Source organism: Scardinius erythrophthalmus (genome assembly GCF_964197995.2).
Source record: "Scardinius erythrophthalmus genome assembly, chromosome: 25".
Taxonomy (NCBI): Eukaryota; Metazoa; Chordata; class Actinopteri; order Cypriniformes; family Leuciscidae; genus Scardinius; species Scardinius erythrophthalmus.
Genome location: NC_138245.1, coordinates 23,933,237 through 23,954,319, shown reverse-complemented (window position 1 = coordinate 23,954,319; position 21,083 = coordinate 23,933,237). Strand labels below are relative to the sequence as shown.

At 35.8% G+C, this 21,083-nt stretch overlaps 1 protein-coding gene across 1 annotated transcript in view; it reads right to left on the bottom strand.

Annotated features, from left to right (window-relative positions):
* cdkl5 (cyclin dependent kinase like 5) overlaps window positions 1–18,783 on the bottom strand; it is a 33,586-nt gene extending 14,803 nt beyond the window's left edge. Inside the window, exons 1-7 of the mRNA XM_081357768.1 lie at window positions 18,650–18,783; window positions 17,341–17,605; window positions 17,199–17,233; window positions 2,535–2,580; window positions 1,725–1,861; window positions 1,494–1,614; window positions 737–796 (exon numbers count right to left, since the gene is read on the bottom strand). Of these exons, the coding sequence (XP_081213894.1) occupies window positions 737–796; window positions 1,494–1,614; window positions 1,725–1,861; window positions 2,535–2,580; window positions 17,199–17,233; window positions 17,341–17,404 (463 nt within the window). The 5' untranslated portion in view covers window positions 17,405–17,605; window positions 18,650–18,783. The remainder of the gene's footprint in view (window positions 1–736; window positions 797–1,493; window positions 1,615–1,724; window positions 1,862–2,534; window positions 2,581–17,198; window positions 17,234–17,340; window positions 17,606–18,649) is intronic.
* Window positions 18,784–21,083: the final 2,300 nt, after the last annotated feature.

The window sequence follows — 21,083 nt, the reverse complement described above, 5'->3', positions numbered from 1 at the left end:
TGCGATTTATCAGGTACTGAGACGACAGCCACAACGTTACATTGGGCAAGTTCAAAGTTATTCAAGGAGGTTAAACAAAGTTATTGTTAATATATAAAATATATGATTCATTTATAATTATAAAATGTATTTATATTCAATGCTTTTCTATATTGTTCATTTATATACAGTAGTTATTTCAATGTGTATTTGTACAATTATATCATCTTAATTTATAATTCATAAAAATATTTGTATGCGTTTTAAATTAAGATTATAAAAAATTGTAAATGATAAGATGATACAATTGTTTTTTCCAACCAGATCAGTATTTATCTGGCATAAAACTAACCAAAAAAAAAACTTAAACAGTAACAAACTATGATGAAAAGCAGCAATTGATTAAATATTATATTATTGTATATAAATCTATTCAAAATAACATAAATAGTTATATTTTGTCTATTTCTACAAAAAAATAAGAAAGAAATTAGATGTAAGCATTAAAAATAGTTTTGTCGCACTACACTTTTAAAAATAGTTATGACCTCAAACCTTTGCATACTGTGTGATTTGGACAAAAACTGTTTCGTTCCCTTCGACTTAAATCCAATTTCAGATCTTTTTTTAATTATTTTTTTCAGACGTCACCGCAGGACTCATGACGCCTTGAAAGGAGACCAAGCATTCAGAGAGAGATCAGTGTGAATATGGGGGTGGCGGGTCCTGAATCAGACGAGTGAAAGCCTCTGCTCACCAAAATCACACAGCTTCAGGATATCATTGGAGCTGATGAGGAGATTTTCAGGCTTGATATCTGCAGATTAGATAAAAAAAGGATGGATTTTTCGTAGTGAGCTCAATTTGTGTTCAAGGCTACACAAAAATTACACTAGCAATAAATAAGAAATGTTGAAAATGACAAAATAAAGACATCACGCATCTTATCATATTCCATATTCCTAATGATCTTTAAATAACAACTTCCTTAAATACTTCATTAAATTAAAATGAGTACTTCATAACAGAAAAGACCCATATATAAACATTGAAGAAGAAAAAAAAAACCTTAACCTAACTGTTCAAAAGTTTGGGGTCTGTAAATTAAAAAAAAACCTATTTCATTTATTTATATACGCATTTTTATGCTCTTAAAAGGTACAAAGTACCCAAAAAAGAAAATTCTTCAATGTTCAAATGTGAATAAAACCCTAAATTCAATCTGTTCATCATATAAAGCGATTGTGTCTCAATTCATATGGATTAGTTTAAAGATCTCTTCATGAACTTTTTGAAGCGTCAAAGTGGTAGTTGCGTCGACTGTCAATGGAGGGACAGAAAGCTCTTACACAGATCTTAAAAAGATCATCAGTTTCTAAGATAAACGAAAGTCTTACGAGTTTGGAACGACATGAGGGTGATTAAATGATAACAGAATTTTCATTTCTGGGTGAACTATCCCTTTAAGATAAGATTAATTAAGAAATCTACAAACAATACAGAGACTGTCATACCCCTGTGAACGATTTCATTCTTGTGGCACCAGTGAATAGCTCTGATCAGCTGTAAGATGTAGCTTCGTACTTTTTCAGGTAGTGCACCATTGGGCAATTCCTCCAACAACTCAAGCATATTCTGAAATATATATAGCAAAACACAATCTGAAACACAACACATCATCACCTTCATTTGAACTACAATTCAACCCAACCAAACGAAGGTAAAAAAGCCTGTTTTGAGCTGACCTTCTCCACATATTCAAACACTAGATAGAGTTTCCCCCTTCGACGAAAAGCCTCTTTCAGTTCTACGATGTTGTCTTGCTTCAGCGTACGGAGCATCTTGAGCTCTCGTAACGTCGTCTCTTTAACTTCCTCATTCTCTGCGGGAACACACAAGGGGGTTAGATGAGATTGAGAAGGGGCTTGTGTTTTCTAGAGTAAAACAAATGAGCTTAGAGCTCTCAAAGAAAGGTGACATTATAAAAGGCACTTCCCACAAATGGGCTACACTTTGGTGTGCCATTACCTTTTAAGAGCTGCAAATCTCTTTGTTGTGAAAACTAGATATGTTAGATATATCGTTAAATTAACCTAGCATGAAAGCAGCAAATGTTTCCATCCCCCCTTAAAATGATGACATCATTTGGATCCTTTCTACAGCATGATGGGAAAACTCATGCCATTTTCTTGACAGCTTAACAATTCATCTCTGCTACAACTGTTATTTATATTTATAAAATAAACAATTTAATCCAATGTAATAATTTTTTTAAATAGCATTTGTCCATTACATTTATTTTGGTTCATTTCATTTCATGTTGCTTGCTAGAAAATACAAATCACAGAAATCAGGTTTAAAAACTATTTACATATTTTAAATAGAAAACTTCAATCAGTGTGTAAAGCGTTTACATACCGAATAACTAGCCCTTGGAGTCTGTGATAAATAATGTCAATTATACTTTGTGTCATGGTAACCATACAGTGTTGTGGTTTCCAACCAGTAAATTACATGGATGAAAAAGCAAGCATTTGGTTGTAGCAGTCTTTTACCTTCACTGTCCTTGAACTTCTTAATGGCCACAAGCTCTTTTGTCTCCTGCAAACCAGATATGTAAATCAGTTTGAGCGCCTTCTCAAACACAAGCTTTATTAGCAAGCTGTTAATGGACTTAACATGTAAAACAAACAGCTGAGAGCTGCACAAAAGAACTGAACCTTAGACGAACCACTTCCCGGTTGTATCAAATAAGCCACAAAGGGGTATTTTTCATGACAAAGCCCCTGACAATGCTTCCGCTAAATGGAACAATGTGCATGTTTTCAAAGAATAGATATAATTTCATATTAGGATGTCTAATTATTAGGCGGAAGTATTGCATGCACATATTTAGCCTTGTGTTCAGCAGCCCTTGCGGTGGAGAAATGTTCACCCACTGTCAGTCACACAGAGTCCCTGTCATCTGTGGTGTTGGACAGAGTCTCGTTTGCCTATCTTTGTCATTCAGAGCTCTCAATTTGCACTACAGCTCCCTTCACAGTGAAAGCCTAGCGCTATGATCACGCTAGCTGCTAAAGCCCATCCATTTATCACAATTCTACACAGTAAACACTCACTCAGGACAAATTCAAGCCAGTATTATAGACTATAGTGCCCAGATAAATGGATATTAAATCATTATTCTTCTGGAGTCTGTGTTTTCTGTAGCCTGTGTATTTCAAAGGCAGTATAACTGAACGCAGCTGACAAGTCTGATATAAAGGGAAACATCTAAATTGAGAGAACTACTTGTCATAGATACAGTGTCACAGAAAGGTTGTTCAATATAAGAAACTCATTCAATAATTGCTGACAGATTTACTTGCAAAAAAGTACCATGGTTTTACCATGGTATTCTTTGAAGTACTTAATAAGACCATGTAAATACCATGGCATATGAATATGGTATTCATCCAGAATTAAGGTATAACCATGTTTTTTTTTTTCACATGTCCCATGGTAATACTATACTATTTTGTAGTAACAAGTACCTTGGAGTAACATGTAACATCCAATGTTAAATGAATACGCTAATCTCTCAGTACCACCGTATACATCATACAAATCGTGAACTTACCAAAAGGTACTGTGGTGGTACCATGTTTTTTTTTTTTTACCATGGTGCTACTATGATATATTTGGATTTCCCATGGAGAACCATATTAAAAAAAAGTAAAAAATATTATACCATACATACATGTTTGCAGTCAGTAAGATATTTTTGTTTATAAAATTGTAATACTACTTCACAATATTACTGTTATTTTTTATCAAATAAATGCAGACTTGGTGAGCATAAGTACTACTATCTGATAACATCACTGTACCACGGTACCGTCACAGTACTTTTTATAAGGGTTAACAAATCAACAAGAAACAATGCACTTTTTTCTGTTTTCAAAAAATCCTCCAACTAAAAGGCATGTTTGTCAACTCTTGGACGAAATCCATAAAATGCCCGAACCCTGCAGATTTCAGAACATCGCTGAGGCTTGCATTTGAACCAGCTGCAATTAAACTGAAAGAAAATCCCAACTGAATCTCCCACAACAAGGCTGGATCCAGGCGCTAGCTCTACCTGACGCCTCCGGTCGGTAGCAAGTGCCTCGAAGGCTTCCTCATATTCTCCTCCGCAGTGGAACTGCAAGTCATTTTCACTTTAAGCACAGCTTGTCATGAACAGATATGATTCATGATCAGAAATGATTAAGAGGCACAGCAGGCATGTGGGGCTGGATAAGGGACTAGCTTTTCCGTATTGAGTAAGCCGGACCCCTGCATGGGCTACTTGCAGAAAGATCTGGCTGCTTTAATTACGCTGCACGGTCAGGTTTTCATTTGGTATTAAAAGGATTTTTGTTGGCAGTGGCACGATATTCCGATATGGGGTTTGTTTTCAGGTTAACACTGAACAGGAAGTCTCTTTGAAATCAACATATGAACGGTTCTGCAGGATGTTGTGCAGAATAGCATGTATGGCCCTGTGTCTGAATTTGCATACTTCCATACTACAAAGTATGCAAAAAGCTGTACATTAAATGAGTACATTCATTATTTTATTTGTTGCAACCAGGGAACGGTAAAGGTAAAAAAATACACATTTCAAAGCCAACATGGTGGACATAGTATGTTTAAGAATGTATTTATAACACATTCTTGCCTACATATTTATATCAACTTTCTTCCTCACATTAAATGGATAGTTCACCCAAAAATGAAAATTCTGTCACCATTTGCTCACCCTCATAAAACAGACAATTTTAAAATATCTCGTTTATTTTTTTGTCCATACATTAAAGGTCAAGGGGATCCAATATATAATAATAATTTAAATTCTATTTATATGCTAGTTTACTATTTAATAGTTTAATATTTATTTAGTTTTTGTGTATATTTTCAGTTTTCATTGACATAAGATAAGAAATCAAATTTGTCTTTTCTTTTGACATATAAGTGGTCTTTGTACCATTAAAATATCCTGAAAGTTTCTTAGCTTAAAACATCCTTCTCACTATAAAAAAAGCATTTCTTTAATCAAGCTCCAAAAATGGGATATTGCGGGATCTGTGACATCACATGGGCAAATACATTTGCATATGACTTCCTCCAAAGCAAGACAGTGACGAATAGTTATACATCATCGCACCATAGGCCCCGCCCACTGGCATTCAGTCGCCTAATTGGTGACATTTGCCTACACTGCACGTCACGTCACGTCAAAAGCAAATAGAACCCATTATAATCACTGACGCTGTCTACACTGGATATAGTATATAGATGCGTGTTCAGTTTTTGACATACTCCACGCGCTTCACAAGGATCACAGCATCTTGGATGGTATTTTAATGCCGCCCCAAATCGTGTCACAGGATTATATGTTTGTTCGGAGCATTTTGCTTTGTAAACAAGAGAGAAACTCACAAAGAAACTTTTGTTGAAAGTAGGGCTGTCAAAAGATTAATCGTGATTAATCGCATCCAAAATAAAAGTTTGTTTAAATAATATATGTGTGTGTAGTGTGTATAATTAAATTTGTATATATATAAATACACACACATACTTGTATATATTTAAGAAAAATGTGTAATTTATATATAAAAAAATTCTATTTATATATAATATAAATTATATACAGTATATGTATGCAAATATTTCTTAAATATATACATGCATGTGTGTGTATTTATATATACAAAATAATTATACAGAGTACACACACATATATTATGTAAACACAAACTTTTATTTTGAATGCAATTAATCGCGATTAATCTTTTGACAGCCCTAGTTGAAAGATGAAGCAGCCAACTGATCTTACAGCAGCTTCATTACAAACCGTAAGTAAATGATTTCATAATGTTTTGTCTGTAAATGACGGTTTCGTATGGATAATGTTTTCAAAACACTGTACTCATGAGGGCGTTGACACTGTTTCTAACGCAATGATGTTAGCCAATCATAACATTAGCCGTTTACTGACCAGACTTAAAGGAGCCGCCCCTTAAAAACTGATAATTTTAGACAGAGGGTCAGAATGAAGGTTGAAAATGATACATTTTCTGCATATATATTTGTTTGGTTTTTTGGACAAAAACTTTATTAACATTACAAGTTCCATTTTTAGTACATTTATTTTCAGTTAGTAGTTATTTTAGTACTTTAACTGAACCAATTCTAAATGTTGCCTTGGAAACAAATTGAAATAAGTTTTACATCTAATATTTTATTTAATTTAATTTCAGCATTATTTTAATTAAGTTTTTTTTTAAATAGTTTTCGTTTTCGTTAACAATTATATCCCTGGTCCAATGTCATCTGGACCACACTGAATTTCAAAACATCTACTTTTGTGTTTCACAGAAGAAAAAAAATGCATACACCAGGGTGAGTAAATGATGACTAAATAAAAATTTGTGATTAGTACACTACATACTATGAAAATAATGGGAATTATGATGTAGTTGGTATCCTGCATTCTGGGTGAAGAAAATTCATTATAACCTGTAAATGGTTGCTTCTGCATTTCGTAACAAACTGAAAAAAACTTGCAACATCATTTAGGAATCAGATATTTTTAGTTTCTTCACTTACTTGACAAACCTGTCTGTCTCTCGGTATATATATAGGGGGGTGAATGAGTCATGGACAGTGAAGAAAGCGGAGGGGTTGGGATCTGAAAGGTGTTTATGGAGAAGCTGAGACTTTCACAGCTTCAAAAACCCACCACACACAGCGTCCGTGTCTCATATTTCTAATAACCATGGAGACCAACCCATAATTCTATTTACAAAAGTGCATATGAACTAAAAATATGCCTTTACCTTCCAGACAGAATCCAGTGATAATACAGAGTGACATCAAACAATGACATATCTGATATTTGGTGACAGGTAATCCGATCTTTAGCTAGTTGTTTCCGTTTTGGATTACAACATGTTAATGTATAGGTCAGGTGTACTTGTGAAAGACGGGCTGTTGACTTTGTTTTGTTGATGGGGAAACATAAGGGTCCGATGGGGGTCCAAAGCACTCAGAGTTAATATATCAGTACTGTCACTCATGAGGGGGTGCATGAGAGTCTGTGTGTCTATAACTCTAGCACGGGCAGATAGTAGGATTACAAGCGGCAAGCCTGTTTTAATTCCTTTAGCTTCACAGCTTTCTTCACGGCCATTGTGCCGTTCAGAGGGGTGGAGGTCAGATCATTTGAGAGGGTATTTCTCTCATCATGAGAGCAGAAAGTCAGAAGTTTCACTTCACAGAGGCCTGTGCATAGACATGTTCTCGCTAAATGCATGATACAGTTACTGTAATTTGCTTAGGAAATAATTAGATGCCATTTTAAAGACAGCTAAACCATGAAACAGAGCGGAACACGTAGTCAGTTCAGCCAACTTTTAGTATCGCTTACTTTAATAACGATGTTGGCATCCGTTCTAACATCCGTACGACTGGAACAACAATGCTGTTGAAAAACAGCACGGATCTAATTTCATATTGCCAACAAAGCTGGCGCAACCTTAATTGTCCTTGCTGCTAAGATAGGAAACAAAACATCTCTCATGCCAAGCTGGGTTCCTGAGCTGGCAAGGTATCGTGAACTCAAGCCCTGTCTGCCTCCAGGAGAAACAGAGTAGATCACAGCTAAATTTGATATCTCCTCCATTCATGGGGTCTCTATTAAAGAGTCATTTGTATTAAATCCTCTTACTTTTGTCAGCGCTTGTTTAAGGGAATTCTATCAGGGAGAGTTTTTTTTTTCTGTAATGGAGAAAAAGATCAAGAAGAAAAATATAAACTGAGAAATAAGTAAAAACGTTGGATTAAATTCACTAAGGTTTTTGAAAGAAGTCTCCTATGGTCAACAAGGCTGCATTTATTTGATAAAAAATAAAGTAATATTGTGAAATAATATTACAATTTAAAATAGCTGTTTTCTACTTTAATGTATTTTAAAATGTAATTTATAACTGTGAGGTATCCAGTACTCCAGTGTCACATGATCAGAAATCATTCTAATATGTTGATTTGCTGTTCAAGAAACATTTCTTATTATTATCATCAATGTTGAAAACAGTTGTGCTGCTTAATATTTTTGTGGAAATGGTAATTAATGCTTTTCAGGATTCTGTGATGAAGAGAAAGTTCAATAGAACACCATTTATTTGAATGAGAAATATTTTGTAACATTATAAATGTCTGAACAGCCATTTTTGATCAATTTAATGAACATCCTCCTTACTAGCATCCTTGCTGAATAAAAGCATTACTTTTCTTAATAAAAAAAACCCCAAAAACAAAAAAAACTGCTGACCCCAAATAAACTAAAATCAGTTATTTTAAAGGCTTAAGTGAATTTAGAGAATCACAGAAAAAAATATATAAATATAAATATATTAATTTTGGGAAATGATAAAGACAAAAAAATTTTTTGGGGGAAAAACATGCACTGATGAATTGTGCAAAATAAAAGCAGGACCATTAATAGGGTAAATATATTTAGATTTCATGTTGACTTAACAAATCTAAAAAATGTTGACCATATGAACATGAAATTTATAGGAAAAGTGTCTCCAGCATATAAGGAAAAGGACCAAAAAAATGGCCTCTCTTAAAAACTGCAAACAAAACGACATTGACCCAAAAAGATTGAATTGACCAAGCTGATTCAGCTTTTTTTCATTGGCACAAACCTTAAATTGTCCAAAGATCCTGAATGGTTGCGTAAGCTCTGGGCAGTAGAGTATACAGCATTGCATGTTGTCTTCCATAAGATCCATACAATGGAACTAGAGAGTCCCACATATTGATTGTGTTCCACTGACTACACAGCTGTTGTTCTATTAATACCACAGACATGTTTACATTAGACACATGGTGGGGCAGCTTAGCCTTGAGAGCCACACAATGACACAGAGGCATGTTTAAGTGCTAAATAATATCCTGTAAACGGATATTAAGAGTCCATTTTAAGCCTTCATGATGTTTTCAATTTATTACCAGGCCTGACGCTGGATTAAAGCACCATTCCTGCTCATAAAATAATGTGAGCACTCGGGTAAAGGAAACAAATACCATTTCATTTATAACATGGGCTCAATTGTTGGTTGCAGATTAAGCCTGGCCAGACAGTAAAATTAATCACTGCTCACAATTTAATTTTGTGTTGGAAAATCTGGTGCTTTAATATCCTTGGCCTTTTTCATACTTAGATATTCAGATGACAGGCTTAAATTAGTTTCAAATAACTTTTTTCCCCATTTTAAAATGTGATTTATTCACGTGATGGCAAAGCCGAATTTTCGGCATCATTACTCCAGTCTTCAGTGTCACATGATCCTTTTCAAATTTGGTGCTCAAGAAACATTTCTTATTATTATCAATGTTGAAAACAGTTGTGCTGCTTAATATTTTTGTTGAAATGGTGAGTCATGTTTTTCAGGATTCTTTGATGAATAGAAAATTCAAAAGAACAGCATTTATTTGAAATAAATGAATACTATCCAAAATGTTTAAGGAATATCAGTATTGTTCTGCCTTGCAAGAACTACAACTTGAATTATCATATTCTGTCATCCAATAAAAACATTCCAAATTAAAGCATCAAATTTGAACATAATACCCTGTTATCCAGCTTCACGTCCAAAGCGTTTTCTTTCAATACCATCCATCTCATCCATGGTGCCTTGCACAGTCATCTCACCACGGCCCTCCACAACCAGTGTTCCCACTCAAGGTGACCTATTTAATGCTAATGCACACTCACGTCCCCTCTTCCTTCTCTGCCCTCAATTCGACTGATACGCTGTAAAAATAAATATTCCTCTCCAAGGGAACAATCTTTTAAATTCAGATGATCCCCGTCACTCACAGGGCATCGCACGTCTACACACACGTCTGAAGAGAGCATATAAAAACACCCTTACTGAGCTTCACATCAACAGCAAAATCAAACAGTCATTCAATAGATCTTAAAACATGAGATGTTCAAATGCTAATCAGTGTGGGTGTGATTGCACATTGCTGACAAATAAATAAATTGCTGCCTAGCTTCATGCATTTGATGTCTTTTCACTCATTTTAATGAAGCAAGCTTGAAAACAAAGTGCGGAGATGCTAATAGAATTTAAGTGACCATTGCACAAGAGCGAAGCTCATTTAGAATATCTGACTGACAAATACACAAGAATATTAAAGGAGTCATATGATGCTTTTTACAGTTTTTCTTTTCCTTAAGCGTGTAATGTATCTGTTTGTGCATGTATAAGATCTGCAAAACTCATAGTCTCCCACAAAGAGATTTATATACAGCTCCAGACCTGCCTAAAATGCCTCGATCCATGTGTAGATGTTTCTTACACAAACGTCTACATCACATGGTGAAATATTAGCATAATGCCCACCCAAAGGCGTACGCAAAGAAAGAAGACGAAGCTTCAGTGAATTGTCTCTGTATCGTTGAAACACTGTGGCGACATCCCAAAATTGCATACTTCCCTACTATATAGAAGGCGAAAAACAGTATATGACTAAATAAGTTTGTCCGAATTCACAGTATTTAGACAAAAAGTCTGCAACAAGTTCCGGCGGCATTCTGAAGTGTGCATTCGATGGACACTTTACTATCCCATGAGGCCACAGGTGAGGATTTATGAATGGCAGTGAAGCCACGTAACTGACGCTAGTCACATGATAATGACAGCAGAGCAAATGTAGTGCGTTCAGATTATACTCAAACTATATAGAACATACTTTTTTAGTGGTCGTGAAGTAATTACTTACTCAAAATAAGCACCTACTCGAAAAGCAAAAACCCTTTTTTAGCCTTACGAAAATGGATGAACTTAAGAATCAGTGGTGATTTATTTAGTTAGCTTGTGTACGGTGCATTTTCTTCCAGTTTCCAGAGTACAACGCTGGATATACACCCCTAAATACATAAGAAATATTCACTTGTATGTTTTTTAAACTGTATTTTATGTTGTCACTTCAGGACAAAGTAGTTAACAGTGAAGAAGAAAAACCCAGTCAAACGTTCTGCTAAAGTCAGGGTCGAACTGAGATTGTAATACCCATGACATTATTAACTGTGTGTTTACAGTTGCATTAGAAGCTGAAGATCACAATTAATTGTGATTCCATGTTTCCAACTTTAGTTAGTGTGTAATGTTGTTGTTAGAGTATAAATAATATCTGTAAAATTATAAAGCTCAAAGTTCAATGCCAAGCGAGATATTTTATTTAACAGAAGTCGCCTACAAAAAAACGGCTGGATTGGACTACACCCCTCTACTTCCTTCTTTAATGACGTCATTAAAACCGTGTTTTGACTAACCTCCGCCCACAGGAATACAGGCGTATTGATGGCGAAATGTCATCAGACGTGGTTGATGTTTATCTATAATCGGATACCGCAAAAGTTTAATTCGAAGTTGTTAGTTTGTTCTGTTTTCACCACGGACTGTTTTTCTAAACTGGGATAATATCAAGCAGGCTTCTCTCAGCGTTTCATACTGACGAAGGGGACAATTTCAACTATATTCCAGCAAGCGGTAAGAACAAGTAGTGATTTAATATGGAAGTGGCGATCAACTTCACATCGTTACTCTTAGTAGGATGAAAATAATCTTACTTAAACTGTGATTAATATACAGAAAGCGATCAAAGAACAATCCCTTTCCAATCACAGCCCAAGCTGTCAATCACACAGCGCGAGTTTATCTGGACACTTGCCAAAACTCGTTATGAAATCAATGACGCTGTTACACTGCACAACGAATCTTACTGTGTTTATATACCTCATGTTTGCATTGGTGAAATCATTAGTGAGTGCAGAAACTGCGTTGCAATGATAAGATCTTTTTCAGATCAACAGACTGTCATCTGCTCAATGCTCATCACTGCAACCTTTTATGTGATTGAAATAGATCTAAATACTTAAAAAACTTCTCACGATTCGTTAATCCCGATAGCTGTAATAGTAAAAACTAGAGATGCACCAATTACAATTTTCTGGGCCGATTCCGATTTACGATTTTTCATTAAGTTTGACCTGCCGATACCGATTTTGGCCGATTCCGATTTCATTTTTTCTAACCACTTTACAGCACACACAAATATTTATTTTATATAATTTCTGTAATAGAACATTTTACAATTTGCATAGTTCACACACATCTAAAGTGCAGTGTTGTGGAAAAACCATTTCCTTTTCACATTCAATATCCAATAATTTTATAAAGCCTATATATGTATTTAGCAAACGAAACGTCTGTATGAAAACAGGGAATGGCAATAAAATAATATATAAATACAAAATAAAATAAATATAGCCTTGCAGTATAAAGATATTTCTCAAAGCACACACACACAGGCCTATTGCAATCACTTCAAACTGAATAATAAAACAAGTTTAAATGGGTACATTTTCTATAAAAATATTAGTCTTTGTTTTCTTTTCTGACATAGCCTACTCCAGTTCTTGTTAAAACACGCAAATTCTGTGCATTTTGGGCACTTTTTTGTGAAACCCTATTTAGGCTATTTTCCATCAAAAGTGTGCTTTCCCTTTAATTGAGCGTGAGCAGTGCAGCAAATTGACTTCGGCGCCGAAACACGCGCTTCACTGCTCGCGACGCTCCTGCTTGACGCTCACGCGCTGCTCCTGCTTCCGTTGTGAATGCACTCATTGATTAACATGCACGCCGAAAAAAAATACGCGCTTGCGGTCTGAACGGACGTAATTCACGAGGTTTTCGTGCACGTGTGATGCTGATGTTGCGCGATGTTAATTATGCGGCGCCCGAGTGCATTTGACCGGCATAAAATCGGCATTTGTCAGACTGACCGGCCGGTCGCCGGTTATGGCTGATCACGTGAAAATCGGCCAATTCCGGTCACCAGCCGATCAATCGGTGCATCTCTAGTAAAAACGTATAATAGCTGTAATAGTAAAAGTTTTCCAGATAGTTCCACATGTAATGCCAGATATTTCATATGCAAGCATGTCAGCCAATCACAGCAGAGGGTGTTTACATTGAAGTCTCACAGCAGACACGCCCCTTCAAACAGAGCGTTCAAATCAGGTGATGAAATCAGGCTAGGAAAAATGCCTTTTATTTATAAATTATAAAAAAAAATGATCTAAAAAACATACTAACATTATAAGGGCACCCCAGGAAACATTATAAAATAATAAAATAATCCATGGAATGGGACCTTTAAAGGCCGTTTCATTTCTGACACACACTTGAGGTTTTTGGCTAATCACAACTCACTGGGGCAGCTAACCAATCAGAGCACAATGGGCTTTTCAAAAGGAGGGACTTTGTAGAAATCATTGTGTTCCAGACAGACTGGGAATAGAGCCACTGCAATAAACGTACAGTAGGCTATATGAAAAATAATGTCTTTTAAAAATAAAAGCATGTTAATCTAGTATAATACACCCAATCAACAAAATAATGAACTTTTAAAATAACATCGTAAGACCCCTTTAACTTATTTTTGTATATTTCAATGCAAAAACTACTAAATGGAAGGTACACAAGAATATCTCAACCAAAGACAAGAACAAACAGCAGTTCTTGTTGTGTTGGGTCACGCACAAAGGGCCTTTCATGGCCCCCACTCGCTGGGATAACATCACTTGGGTACACTAGAGAGAAACAATAGAGAAGCCAGTGCCAATAGTCAGAAACAAGAGCGTTCTCAGTGAGGAGTGAATCGCTGAGCTTTTTAAAAGTTTGCTGGTGCATTTTACATCTCAGAGAGCTTCTAGGGAAGTACATACCGCAACTAAATGAGACAGATTGAATATGCTTTGTTTTACTCATATTAATGACTGCAAACATAAAATATGATCATTTTTTGATAACTTATTTGTTCCTTTATTCATCCGTACATGTTTTACATCACTGCTATGCTAATCGGATATTGTTCTGCTTTGTAAAAACCACTATGACTATAACTGGAGTTAATAACTCATCTCTCCAGTACCTCTATTAACAGTCACTTATAAGACAAGCTCAAAATATGCACCTTTTTATAGAAAAGTCAAGTTTTCCCCAAGCAGACACAGATTTCATTTCTGCCTATTAAATGATCAAACAATATGTAGATTTATGAATGCACAAATGGATTGTTTATTTGAGGATGTGGGGATTTGGGATGCACACTAAGCCGTATATAGTCAAATATGTGAATGGCATGTGCTTCATCAATATTGATGCGTTACCAATATTTACATAAATGGTGCTTATTTCTATACTGCCCAGTATAGGTTTCTATGGAAAAGAGTGCAGGTAGAAAATCCCTATTCTATTCTATTCTATTCTATTCTATTCTATTCTATTCTATTCTATTCTATTCATATGCACACGTGCTAAACATGGCTCTGTACAACAGCACAAAATGGCAAATTTGGTATTGATTGCTTTTATTCAACAGCTTTATAAACAAGAATATAATATTGTTACAACTTATTTTTTAGACAAGTTTGAGGTTCGTTCAATTCAATTAATTTGATCAAAAATAGAGTAATATTGTGAAATATTACACTTTAAAAGATTTTCTTTTTGAATCTATTTTGAAATGTAATTGAAAAGCATCATTACTCCAGTCTTCAGTGTCACATGATCCTTCAGAAATCATTCTAATATGCTGATTTGCTGCCTAAGAATAATTTCTTATAATTATCAGCATTGAAAACAGTAGTGCTGCATTTTTGTGCGAACTATGATGAATCTTTTCAGGATTATTTGATGAATAGAAAGAACTGCATTTATTTAAAAATATAAATCTTTTTTGGGGGGGAAAAAATCTCGCTGTCCTCGAAGTTTTGAAAGATAGTCTACATGAAAATGATTGCAACAGAAGCCAAAGCAGAATTAAAAGTATATTTACAAGGAATATACATAGTGACGAATCTGGAACGGCACAAACATTATAAAATAGCCTAAAAAAAATTCAAATTCAAATATTTATTATATTCCATAACAAAATCACCCAAAGGCAAACAACAGCTCAACCAAAAGTCACCAACAAATTGAATCTAGTCTCCTAATAAGACTGTTTATCTGCCTTATTTTCAAAGACTCAAACATAATGTTTTCAATCAGGTATGTAGCGAAATCCAGGTTTAGCACAATTTTTCCTGGTGATCAATGCTATTCTGAATGTCTGTAAATAGATCGCAGGCATATCTGCGTTGGAGAATAATGATATGTGAAAGAGAAACAAGACAGAACGCAACAAAAAACAAACAGTCACTCTTGATTTCAGCTGCAATTTTGAATGCATTTAATGAAGGAGGGAAAGCGCTGACTGACCAATTACTAAAAGCACAAGCCTGGATTTCTGTTCTGGCACAAGCTGAGGACTATACTTGCTGCTGAATTTATCGCTCTCATTATCATTCATAACAATGATGCATAGGAACTTGGAGTGGAACAATGTAATTATGCATGGAAATATGATTGGTTTATTTCTTTCATCAATTCTCAGCTATTCTAATCCACACTGATTATTTAACACGACTTCTGTCAAAATCAATAAATATACTCACAAAGCCACTTTACATGATTAAATGATAGTTCCATATGCAAACATTAAAACTTTTGACTTTCAACTTGACCCTTTAAACGGTTTCCAGAAAGATGTGTGTAACTACATGACTCTGTACAAATAAGAGCATGAATACTGTGCATGGTATCAGTGGTAACTCTGAGGTGTGTGTGTCGAGGGTCAGTGAAATCTAAAGTGTAATGAGCCCTAACCATTCTGTTGCACTGTACTGTCATTCATCATCTAGCCAGGCAACCAGCCACACTGCTGTTGTCCACCCAGGCGTGAAGACACATCCTGGGCATGCAACCATGAATCAAATACCAACAGCATCGAAGATACACAGAAAGGGACTGTGAAATCAACCTTAAAAGACAGGTAGTTCTGATAACAACGAAATTTTATCGAGTGGTTTTAAAACTTTGATCTATATGAATGTGGTAAAAGGTGTTATCATATCTAAAGGCCCGTTCACGCCAATAACGATAACTATATTTGCGTCCAGTGGGCGATAGCATTCTGTTTATTATAAGCACATTGCAGTTTTGTCGTCAGTTGCTTTAAATGCTCGAGCTCTATGAAGTAGGATGGATTCTGATTGGCTGTCAATGTTTTTATCGTTCATCAGCTGGAAAAAAATTCCAATGATATTGTTTCTCTGTGCCTTTATCATTTGTGGTGTGGACTGCTATTCTTTTTATATTTAGAATGATTTTTAGAACTTTATCTTTTTCGTTATCATTATAGTTATCGTCCTTGGTGTGAACGAGGCTTAAATCTTATTTAAAAAAAATACTCTCGAACTAAATCTGGCATATGTACTTAAACTCTGTGTCATCGATTCACTTCAGACGCAAGCTATTTTGTATATTGAACAAACACATCAATAGCAGTGTCATAGGCTAAATCCTCGGGATGAGCATGTAGTGAAGCTATAATGTTTCAAAACACACAGAAATCACTGCATAATGGACGATACAAAAAAATGCCCTGAAACTCCCAACAGCACAGCAGCAATTTCAATAAAAGCAGCACTTATTGGTTGAAAATATGCCTATATTTACCTTATTGTGAGTTAGTCTAGCGATGTTCGGCTGTCTGAAAATGCCTCCCAAACAATGAAGCAAATCTGCCAACTAGGCCACAAGCAATGCATTTGGAGAAGCCCACAATTTTAAAAGAACCAGTTGCTAGGGAACCATGCCATATTACAATTGAAAATATATTTATAAAGGAAATATTTCAACAAATGTACCGTTTAAGGTGTTTAAACGTCGTGCAACTCTTCTGGGAAAGTTACAGTCACGAGGCCCATAAAGGTTAAGTGAGTTAGGCAGTTTTTTCTTACGGGGAAAATGAGAAACTAGCCTCACCTCTACAAATGACATTACCAGAAAGGAATTTTTTTTTGCATAAACAGTATAGGTAAGTGATCTTCATCCAGGTGGATATGAACAGTATATTACATTTCAAAACGGCTTCGATAATTATCTGCTTTTCAAAATACATCTAATTTGCATGGATCAAATAAGCTGTACAAGATATATACAGAGGACTTTCTTCAGGTCTACTTAGCATGCTGACCAACAGCTTTCTGCATAAATATGTCTTACCTTGTGTCTGCATTTCAGGACCACCCCATAGGCTCCTTTGGAGAAAAAAAAAGAAAAGAAAACGTGCTCAGTTTACGGCTTATGAACAAGCAGCTGTTTTGATTTTCTTTTTTAATTATTGATTAACAAAAGATGCACTCACCCTCTCCTACAATCCCAAGGACCTCAAATTTATTCATCACATTACCGATGTCAGGAATCTTCATCAAGTCAAAAGATGGCGAGGTGGTGCATGTCTGGGCTGAGAGGAGCGGAAGGCCAGAGGATGGGACAGATATCGGTGCTTGAACGGGTCATTGCAGCAAAAATCTGCTCCCGGTTGGTCACAATGCTCTTCTCATAATCCACACACATACACTGACACACATTCCTGCAAACTAATACACTACACGCACACACTTGCTCACCTGAGGAGGAAGAGAGCAGAGATTTTGCAGAGAAGGGGTCAAATAGAGTTATTCATGCATACTACATCATTTGTGGCATATCTACTGTTTATTTCACATGAATTTGCATCAAATGCATGATGTGCATCAATCTAATTTTTACATCTAATGCATATGCATGAAATGACATTGATCACTGTTTATATTCTGTCATATTCTAATAAAAATGGATATTTTTAGGATTGTCATGATTCGGTTTATGTCTGAGGTGATAATAAACAAGGGCCACAGAGCTTCAAGACGAATTATCATGAGTTTTCCAATAGTTCTGGGAATAGCAAAGCACAGCTCTTAAAAAGATTTACAGGTGGGTGAATAAGGACAGCCTGAGAATCCTCTGCCAAACCAGAAGTCAGTGATGTAATGTGCTGAAAACACAGATGGACATCATCTCAATCACCTCAGATGTGCGACAGGTAGCATCTGCCTTTTATTAGTGTACAGCACCCGTTTCTTTTGCACTTAAATGCATTTCCAGATATGCGTTTCGAAGGTCACGTCGTGACACCAACAGCTACTTGTATGTTTGTGCATTGTGCATAAAAGCGGCGCATGTCTGCATCTGATGTGTTGTGCGGTATGCGCGTGCGTAAGTGTGCGCGCGCGCTGGAAATATTCGTAGGTGGATGAAAGTTCTATCATTATTTTAAGCATCTTATCCACCTGAGAGTATCAAGAAATGACTGACAGCCCACAGCACTTACACCCACTCTTAAATGAACAGTAAAAATACGGTGGGGTAAAAAAATCACAACGATTTAATACAAAGTGCCCAGCCAATATAAAGACCATGTAGGCTACATATCAAATATGGTCTTAAACGCATAATTGATAACAGGTGACTTCGGTCTCCTGGAGTGTGTGGGCAGGAGGTGTACGTGTTTGTGCGTTCACATCAGAAACACCAACGATGTAACAGCCACAAACATCAAGCATCCAGCGTAAAAACCAAGCGCATTGACAATATTCGTAATTTATGGAAAGAGCACCAACCAGAATACTCACTTATGTCCAAGACAACGTCGCGCAAACTGTCCTCTCGCCTCGCCAAGTAACGATGTTTTCATTTTCACCTGCAGTGGTAACCCATCATCACAGCTGCAACAGTATCCACCTTCATTCTGAGCCATTGACAACCTAACAAGGCGAACTTACGGATCGCAGTATGGCGAAGGGGCGGGTAATGAATATTAAGCACGTCACGCTGACGTTGCCTGGTAACCTTGCTAGAATCGTCCAGTCACGTAAGCTAGTTAATATTCATGAGCCAGGCCTTCGCTGTAGTAGGGTGTATACAAATTGGCGATCAGGCGAAGCGGCACCAATCCGAGTGAGTGGCGGACTGCTCACACCAATAGTGTTCGAACCGAACCTCTCTGTGGCCAATCACAATGGAGGAAAGCTCAGAATGGTCCAGAAGCGAAAGATCGTCTTTGGCTGGGTTTGGTTGAGAAATGATAATATGCATTCCAGCTCGGATGTGTTACATTTCATACATGCATACATACAAATTGATGTGCTCGTTTGGCGAGGCTGTGCTTGTGTGTGTGTGTGTGTGTGTGTGTGTGTGTGTGTGTGTGTGTGTGTGTGTGTGTGTGTGTGTGTGTGTGTGCGCGGTGTGTGTGTGTGTGAGTGTGTGAGTGGGCTGAGCTGAAAGATCAATTCAGCAGACAGCTCACACTGTTTACTGCTGAGAAGAGAAAAGAACAGGCCTATAGATTATGAATCTATCTATCTATCTATCTATCTATCTATCTATCTATCTATCTATCTATCTATCTATCTATCTATCTATCTATCTATCTATCTATCTATCTATCTATCTATCTATCTATCTATCTATCTATCCATCCATCCATCCATCCATCCATCCATCCATCCATCTATCCATCCGTCTATCTATCCGTCCATCCATCTATCTATCTATCTATCTATCTATCTATCTATCTATCTATCTATCTATCTATCTATCTATCTATCTATCTATCTATCTATCTATCTATCTATCTATCTATCTATCTATCTATCTATCTATCTATCTATCTATCCATCCATCCATCCATCTATCCATCCGTCTATCCATCCGTCCATCTATCTATCTATCTATCTATCTATCTATCTATCTATCTATCTATCTATCTGTCTGTCTGTCTGTCTGTCTGTCTGTCTGTCTGTCTGTCTGTCTGTCTGTCTGTCTGTCTGTCTGTCTGTCTGTCTGTCTGTCTGTCTGTCTGTCCGTCCGTCCGTCCGTCCGTCCGTCCGTCCGTCCGTATCTATCTATCTATCTATCTATCTATCTATCTATCTATCTATCTATCTATCTATCTATCTATCTATCTATCTATCTATCTATCTATCTATCTATCTATCTATCTATCTATCTATCTATCTATCTATCTATCTATCTATCTATCTATCTATCTATCTATCTATCTATCTATCTATCTATCTATCTATCTATCTATCTATCTATCATTGCCAAATGATGTGTTATAGTAGCCTAGTCAATGTATGTTTTAAACTTGTGCCTTTAGGTTTTTCCTTTTTGACGCATCTCTAATCTCTATGTAATTATATGTAGGCTCTGTAAAATTGCGATTGGTCAGTTTTGTAGCTACACTATTTATTTATGCATTATTTATTTATTTATTTATCGTCACCTTCCTAAAATAATTGCCTAAGTCATTTTTGACAAAAGCAACTTAGGCAATTATTTTAGGAAGGTGAAGTTATTTATTATTATTATTCAGAAAATTATACCAGAATGGCATAATATGTCACTCTTAATACGTCATAATATGTCACATGCAAAAATGCTGGATTTTCCAGCAAAAAAGAGCAAGAAGAATGTAATATGGGAAAACTCGAGACAGGCAGGCTGACTTCAGGAAAAGCGCATGGTGCCATCTAGCGATTATTACCATCTGAAAAGTAGCACATGCAATACAAATAATAATAATAAAAAGTTATTTTCTTAATAAGTGTTATTTACAGCAGTCATGCTCTTATAGCCTATTTAATGTGACAGGATCAATATTCAATTTCACACAGGAGTAAAACTTTTTTAAAGTTATAAATATAAGGCTATAGTAGACAAAGGCTATAGATCATTTGAATTATTTAAAAGAATAATTATATGCGATGATAAAATATGCACATTTGCTGTATTATTAGACCAGATAGCCTAATGAATGCCCATTTAATTAACATCAAGTAGACTTCCTCATAAATTACACTTTTATAGTTAAATTATGTTTATTTGTAACCACAATAAACATTAAACACCTTCATATGATATTCCTCATATAGGCCTATATTTTTTCCCAACTCACTAATAATTAATCTGTAAGATAACATTTAAATTCCATTCTATTTTTATAATGTCACTCGAATTCAGTTCAAACCGGATTCAGCGTGTAAACGTGGATTTGAAGAGGAA